The following is a 7,827-nucleotide window of genomic DNA, read 5'->3' as shown; positions in this document are numbered from 1 at the left end:
GAGTATACAAAATTATAAACGTTAACAAAAACTGCCCCCTCCAAAAAAACTCACATAATCAATTGAAAAATCGCCCATTTATTTCTCCAAGCATAAAAGGACCATTATAAAATAGATCAAACCAAAAAGCTGGTAAAATTATGAATAAAAAAAATTCAGTAAAGTTTACAGTAAAAAAAAGGCATCAATATAAAACTAGCGTCTCTTCTGGAATACGTTCCCTCGTCCTGGTCCACCACGTCCACGTCCTCTGGCAGCCACTGCAAAAACATTAATGCAAACATAGCTTGATATCATCTTTACAACAAACAATATAAATAACATCACATTAATTCTCTGAAAAATACATGTTTCTGATGCAAGATGTGTGGACTGGGTTCAAGAGGCTGTATATACCTTGGGCTTTGAGAATAGCTGCTTTTCCTCGACCTGCACCAGCTGCCTGATTTTTGTTCTTCATACTCTTTAACATGGGAGCATTTTTCAGCATGTCGGGGAGGATGAGGAACCTGATCTTACTGCCACGAATATACACCTGCTCCAGCTGAGATACACGGCCATCCCTGAATGTGACTGTGATGTTTGCCATCTGGAGGAAATTGAAGATGGAAAGTAAAGAATAAGGCAAACTTTCAAGAGTGTTTTTACTTGGTGCACACCTTATTATGAATTCAAATATCCAATGCAAAGACTGATAAAACAGGTGCAAACCTTATGAATTCAAATAATAAGATCCAATGCAAAGACTGATAAAACTAAAAACTCAACTTACAGTATAAAATCTATAAGGGTAAAATAATGCATCTTTTAGATAAGCATTTATTTTCATGCCTTAAATCAGTATTCAGTACATATGCCAAATCTTAGTACCTGGCAGTTCATGTTGTCCTCAGCCTCAATGAGTTTGCCCCTGTAAACCTCCCCAGTGTTGGTTTCACAGGTGACTATGTGTCCCTCTGCTTCATGAAGAACTTTGATGGGCACTCCAATCGACATCTTATTAACACGTTGTCTGTCAACCGTGAGAGAGAGAAAATGAGACCCTTCTGAACAGTTGGCAGATGAGAAATAACTTCGACAGAAGGTCAATCTTTGTATTACGAGGTGAAAGCTAGTGGAAGTTGAATAGACTGTCACTAAATGAATGGGTCAGACACAAGATATTGCGGTTGTTCGTAAACAAGCAAGAAAAAAACCCCACACAACTAAAGTTAATTATTTGAACACAAATCTACAAACAATTCCCGACAGACACGTTCCAATTTACCTATTTTTCAGAAAAATGATTAAATTCTCACCCAAACGTGCAAAGACCGTCCACAAACAGTTTTTCTTCGGCGTTCTTTAGAATTTCCGGGGATTTTATTGTAACTTACAGGAGACACGCACTGCCACCTACTGGACTGATTTACAGTCATTTAATTCCACAAGTGCCATTTATAACCAAACTTTTCTTTTAGTTTGTTTTGGGGGGATACCAAAGATCGACATACATGCATTCACTCAGCTTTTGTTTAATTTAAAATGCTTATGAATTCCTTAAAATAGAATATAATCATATAATTTAAATCAATTTATTCGAGACATTCTGTAAATATCCTGGTTCATCTTTTTATTTATGTTGAAATAAATAAATACAAACCTGTATAGTATTCACTCAGTTTGAGAAGAACAAAGTGATTAGATGTATTAATTCTGTTTCTAGGCTTCTCTCTGGGGGTGAATTTCAAGGGAGTTTCAGTTCAAAATGTAGAGGATTTCCATCTTTTATCCACGTAACAGCCTCGAAACAGGATTTTCTGCATGTTTTAAAATATAAAATACATCGCCAACTAGAGTGCCCCCAGTGAATACCGGCCACTTCCACCACTGTCTTAATATAAGGCATTTATAAATAGGCAGAGAATATAATAGATTTTAGTTTGGAGGTTGCGTCTTACTGTCATTTCTCGTCTTTCCAGCAGAGGGCGCAGTTCTGCCTCTCCTCGATGCACCGACGCACATTTGGTTTGACAGGAAGTGAAACATTCATCCCTGAGAACGACCACCACAAGGCGTGGACTAAACAAGTCGAGTTTGTAGCAGTTTCATCGCTTTTCACCAACAGCCTCATCAGCATCAGCAAGATGGACAGTTTTTAGCGTGTCTGATGTAGAGGACAGGAGGGCATGCGGCTGTCCGGCTAACCCCGCTAGCAGACAGTCTTCATGAATCAAGCCCTGCTATTAAACATCACTGCAACACAACAACAGAGAGAGACACACGCAGACTGAATCATGAACGGTGAGTTCGTGTTAAATGACATTCGAATGAAACATCTTAGATGGCTTGTAACTGTTTACCCCACTAGCATTTTAATCATGATCCTCTGACATACAATACTGGACCAAACACACAACCCGGATATATTTAATTAAAATGAAGAAATTAACAGTTCATGTATTATCCTGAAGCTGCTTGTGTTTAACTTTTAAGTTGTTATTCACTCTCATTCACCTGTTTTACGTGAATATAATGAGTGGCTTGATATCATTCAGTTCATAACCAAAGCCAATTAGTCCTCGAACATATTAATTTATGATAATGTGAATAGATCAAAAGCTGCTCATTGTGGCACACTGATATTACCAGCTTCCTTTCTGACCTTGTTCTGCCAGATGATGTGATGCTAAACGTACCGGTCATCCGGCAGCTGTTCCACTGGGATTGTGGCTTGGCCTGTTCCAGAATGGTACTGGAGTAAGTATGCATTTTAAGTGATGTATTATCCTGCAACAATTACCCTAATGATAAGTATTTAAACGTTTGTTTGTGTGTGTGTGTGCAGGTATTTACATCCAGTAAGTGAGGAGGAATTTCAGAGAGCGTGTTTGGACTTGGAGTTCACAGAGAGCGTGTGGACTATAGACCTGGCTTATCTCATGTGTAAGCTGGGGGTCAGACACTGCTTCTGCACACAGACTCTCGGTGTGGACAAGGGCTTCAGGAACCAGGTATATGAGCTGCTGTCAGTGTCATGATCACTGAGGATAGATTAGAGTACAAGCTTTGTGTCACATGCATATTTCCAAGAAAAAGACAATGTTAAAGCATTGGTTTTTATGGTTGTGGAGTTGTAATTTTAGTTAAAGGATCAGTCCTGACTCAGATGTTATAACTGTTCACCTTGGCATCTGAATCATTTTTCCGTTTCCTTTGTTCTCCTGCTTCAGTCTTTCTACAAAAAGCATTTTGAAACCGAGGAGGACAGGGTGAATGAACTCTTTATGAAGGCTGAGAGCAAAGGGGTCCTGGTGAAGAAATGGTGAGGTTTTTCCACATTTGTTCTGTTCTGTGGAGCATGCTGACAACTTTGTGCTTGATATACTGGTTTACCACCATCATGGAAACCCTAGAAATGTCAGGGGACTTGTCTAAACACTAGAAAGTGTTTATGCTGTAATCAAACATGACTGGAAAAGTCATGACAATTCATGGGTCAAAAATTAGCCATGCACAATATACGAGTTATTGGGCCATATTGAAGACTTTTTATTTATTGCTGTCAATGATATTGTATATTTAATTATGCATTTAATCATGTCCATGTTATTTTATTTTTACTAAAGTGATTTACATTGCATTGAAGCCATTTTTTTCTCCGTTCATGCATTCCCTGGGAATCGTACCCATTCTCCGATTGTCATGCTCTACAGATGGAGCTACAGGAATGCTTCAAATCAATCGAAAACAATTGATTTTGTTTTTTTAAAATCCATTTAGATGAAATAGTATCAAATTTCTGACATTTATCCTTGTGTGTATATATATTTACCGGTCCATTATATCTGAAGTTTACCAGATTTTATGAAAATATATCTCAGCTGAAACTCCTGTGCAGTGCATGAAGAAATCTGATGACATCTGTCTCTTGTAGCTCTGTTGCAGTTCAGGAGATCCAGAGCCACCTGGAACAGGGTCATGTGGCCATCGTGCTGGTCAACGCAGTGGTGTTGGTGTGTGAGCTGTGCTCCACGCCTGTCAAATACTGCTGTTTCCTCCCTGTGGGTCAGAAGTGCTTCTGCAGGAAGCCAGATTACCAGGGCCACTTCGTGGTGGTGTGTGGATTTAACCGCAATACCGGCAGCGTCTTCTACAACAATCCCGCCTACTCAGACCGTATGTATTGAGAATTTTGGATAAGTCTAAATACCAGTTTTGCTAAAATTTAATTAGATAACGAAATATCAAACCAAGTGGCATTATTATACTATATTACATATACACACATATACCAATGAGCCAAAACATTATGACCACCTACCTAATATGCTATTGGTCCTGAAAGTGTCCTGTGGTATCTGGCACCAAGACGGTTTCAGCAGATCCTTCAAGTCCTGTAGGCTGCGAGGTGAAGCCGCCGTAGATCGAACTTGTTGGTCCAGCACGTCCCACAGATGCTGAATTGAGATCTGGGGAATTTGAAGGCCAGAGCAACACCTTGAACTCTTCATCAGGTTCCTCAAACCATTCCTTAACAATGTGTGTGGCAGGGTGCAGTATCCTGCTGAAAGCATTATCCACTTCCACCAGGGAACCCCACTGTTATGAAGGGATGTAACTGGTCTGCAGTAATGTTTAGGTACAGTAGGTAGCACATGTCAAATTTACGTCCACATGAATGGCCAGACAGGGTTTCCCAGCAGAACATTGCTCGGAGCATCACACCGGCTCATTGTCCCAAAGTGCATCCTGGTGCCATCACTTCCCCAGGCAAACACGTATACTGTCGTCGACGTGAGGTAAAAGAAAAGAGGACTCATTGCAGAGTCCTGCATTGGTCCTGTTAGGTAAACCCGCACCTGCCCCACACCCACAGTACTTAACAGAACGCCGACCCGTTATCCAACAGCAGCACTAATTTAATTCCGTACCCTACTCGTCCTGTTTGACATAAAGACCGCGACCCGAACTGCATCCCGCATTAAATCTACATCAGATAGACAAAAATGATTTATTTAACACAAGCAATCAAACCCAACATTATGCATTCTGAGTTGATGCATTTATGAAAAATAGACATGCAGGCCAACATGGTAATAATTAAAAGGAAAAAAAGATGAGAACTTGCATCCATCGTGTAAACAATACAAAACTTTTGCCTGCATCATGTGAACAATCTGCCCATACAGGCTATTTTCAACAAATGTCCATAAATCACACACGCTTAGATGTCTCTAAAAATTAAAAGAACATATAACCAAATATGAGCCTTTACTGTCATATAAAATTTGGGTTATTTTTGCAGATTCACTCTGCATGCAAATGCGGTTGTCTCTCCTGAAACTCTGCAGTGTATATGTGGCAGTTGATCCTCTTAGCAGCATGAAAGATAAAACTTTTATTCAAATTGTGAATAGATTATATACTGAAAGCGAGCAAAGAGCACTCGCTTATGACTGAATCTGTCAATCACTGTATGCAAACGCTGTGCTCAATGCTGCAGATCGCGTTGTAATTAGAAACCTTTGACGTTCTTTAGACTGTAGAACGTGAACACTGCACGGGACCGGTTGAAACCAGCTGGCTATCAGTGGGTACCGAATTGAGTCGAAATAGAAATAGTCTTTGCTATTTGACCCGCAGTCCGCTCGTGCCTATTAATTCCCGACCTGCACCCCGCACCGTAAATGACCACGTAAATATTATTCCACCCGTCACATCAAATATTAGCATCGCGCGTATAGGACTCTGACTCATTGGACCAGGCAACCTTCTTCCTCTGCTCCAAGGTCCAGTTCCAACGCTCGCGTGCCCATTGATGGTGGACAGGGGTCGTCATAGGCACTCTGATTGGTCTGCAGCTACACAACCCTTTCACAAATGCACTGTTTGTTGTAACACATTCCTTCCATAACCATCATTAACATTCTGTGCGACTTGTGCCACAGTAGACCTTCTGTTGGCTCGGACCAGACGAGATAGCCTTCGTTGTCACCTGTTTGTGGCTTGTCAAAGTCGCTCAGATCCTCCTGCATTTCTCCTGCATCCAATACGTTGATTATGAAAACTGATTGTTTGCCATCTGATCTAACCAGGCAGTAAAATGTGGCCTTGTCAGGAGATGATCAATGACATTCGCTTCACCTGTGACTGGTCATAATATTTTGGCTCATATATATATATATATATATATGCGCAGATTGTCAAACCACCTTGGATTTGTTTGCAGATGCCTTTTTGATATGTTTGATACTTCATTATCTAATGCAATTTATAAATTTTTTAAGTATCAAATACTTTTTTTGAGGCCACTTACATCTTAGAAACATCCACCTCATTTATTATAGTTTATTATGGTTATTTTTTATAACTGAGAATCTTTACACATTGCGGGAACATTAAAACTGTGTGTCTCATATATGCCTATCACTTTGATTGACAGGTGTGTGCTGCACTAGCTTTAGCAATTTTGAGGAGGCCAGAAGGAGCTACGGAACGGACGAGGACATTCTGTTAATCTACAAAGATGATTGAGTCTTGACCGCTTTTGAACGAACACACATTTAACACACTTTTAGCATCCACTGTGGTTGGCTGAGTAGCATTTTTGCCAACAGGTAGCACGTACCAGTTCTGCTGGCCAATAGCGGGTAGTATGTGTCACCTCTGGCTATGGTCCTCATAAGTGCTGTAGTGTCGCACAAAACATTACTATGGTGCTACATCGGCCACAGAATGAAATATTCTCACAGAAAGGAAAGGGAGATGCTATGTATATGTAACTCATCATTATTGTGATGTGGACTTATATTTTTATCTAGCACATTTGATTTATATAGTCTCTGCCACTGTAAGAGGTAGAGGAGGAGTGTACATAATGTTTTTCATTAATGTAATGATGGAGATTTTGTGATTGTTCAGGGTAACCTTGCAAAATCATGGGGTTGCGATTATTATAATTTGTTTCATTTTTCCCTCTTGAAAGCCACTTAATTGAGCATACAGTAAAAGATTTTAATTTTTGTGAAAGAGGGAAGCTGTTTTTAAAAACTCAGGTTAGATATGAAAAATCCAGTATGCTAAATTATGTCCCACTGTCGGGAAAGAAATGTTTCAGGGGTGCAATACGTGTGGATTCATTTACTCCGGGGGGTTTCCTCAAGAACAAAATCACCTGGACGTCTGTCATATCCTCATGTAGAGTAGCAAGAGAGAGTTTGGCTGCTTTGTGGGCGATAAGCTGTGAACCATACAGTACATTTCAAACTCACTCAGCATTAGTACAGTATTAGACCCATTTCTGTGTTAAAGACAATATTTTGTTGGTAAATTCTCATTATTATAATGTGTCAGTGTCATCAGAGAGAGAACAGGAACACTACGTTTGGAGTTTTACGTCAGTTGTTTTGTGGAATAGAGTCGGGCACCGTTTGAAATGGTCTGAACACAGTGTTGTGAATGCTTTGCTGTTTGCTTGTAAACACACTACGCCTGCTCAGTGGTTCAGATGGTTCAATCTCGACAAAATGGGAGATGAATGAAATGCTTGCACTATGGTGTTCCACCAGCCATAATTCTGTTATTTAATCTTTGATCATTCATGTTAAAATGTTATTTTTGTGATTTTTTTTTTTTTTTTTTTAAGACTGCATCAGGTGTCCGATTACATCAGTTTGTGCTTATTTTTAAAAGAACATAAGGAATGTTGATATGGCAAACTTTATTTTTATGAAATATATAGTTGCATTTAGGAAATGAATAAAAGTTGGATTTGTATTTTAATCAAATGCATCATTTCCATTATTGACCTTGAAAATGAACTGATAAATTATATAAATTATGTGA

The 7,827-nt window shown here is 39.5% G+C and overlaps 2 protein-coding genes across 2 annotated transcripts; one reads left to right on the top strand and one right to left on the bottom strand.

Moving 5' to 3' along the window:
• Nucleotides 1-60: 60 nt before the first annotated feature.
• Nucleotides 61-1,048, bottom strand: snrpd3 (small nuclear ribonucleoprotein D3 polypeptide). The gene is made up of 3 exons (XM_056237462.1): nt 871-1,048; nt 397-589; nt 61-260 (listed from the first exon to the last, which is right to left on the bottom strand). The coding sequence occupies exons 1-3, from the start codon at nt 994-996 to the stop codon at nt 196-198; spliced, it is 384 nt and encodes a 127-aa protein (XP_056093437.1). The 5' UTR covers nt 997-1,048; the 3' UTR covers nt 61-195.
• A 960-nt stretch (nt 1,049-2,008) lies between these two features.
• On the top strand, nt 2,009-7,769 carry gucd1 (guanylyl cyclase domain containing 1). The gene is made up of 6 exons (XM_056237459.1): nt 2,009-2,283; nt 2,658-2,739; nt 2,828-2,993; nt 3,213-3,304; nt 3,917-4,158; nt 6,425-7,769. Exons 1-6 carry the CDS (start codon nt 2,277-2,279, stop codon nt 6,514-6,516), a joined length of 681 nt encoding a protein of 226 aa, XP_056093434.1. The 5' UTR covers nt 2,009-2,276; the 3' UTR covers nt 6,517-7,769.
• Nucleotides 7,770-7,827: the final 58 nt, after the last annotated feature.

The sequence above is a fragment of the Rhinichthys klamathensis genome, unplaced genomic scaffold (genome assembly GCF_029890125.1).
Source record: "Rhinichthys klamathensis goyatoka isolate OS25496 unplaced genomic scaffold, OSU_Roscu_1.1 h1tg000487l_1, whole genome shotgun sequence".
NCBI classification, from domain to species: domain Eukaryota; kingdom Metazoa; phylum Chordata; class Actinopteri; order Cypriniformes; family Leuciscidae; genus Rhinichthys; species Rhinichthys klamathensis.
This window is presented reverse-complemented; position numbering and strand designations above follow the sequence as displayed.

Coding starts and splice junctions, on each gene's coding strand:
- snrpd3 (XM_056237462.1), bottom strand. CDS start 996: ATGTCGATTGGAGTGCCCATCAAAGTTCTTCATGAAGCAGAGGGACAC. Junction 590..870: donor AGGACAACATGAACTGCCAG/GTACTAAGATTT, acceptor AATTTCCTCCAG/ATGGCAAACATCACAGTCAC. Junction 261..396: donor AGCTATTCTCAAAGCCCAAG/GTATATACAGCC, acceptor ATGTTTTTGCAG/TGGCTGCCAGAGGACGTGGA.
- gucd1 (XM_056237459.1), top strand. Junction 2,740..2,827: donor TGTTCCAGAATGGTACTGGA/GTAAGTATGCAT, acceptor GTGTGTGTGCAG/GTATTTACATCCAGTAAGTG. Junction 4,159..6,424: donor CAATCCCGCCTACTCAGACC/GTATGTATTGAG, acceptor TTTGATTGACAG/GTGTGTGCTGCACTAGCTTT.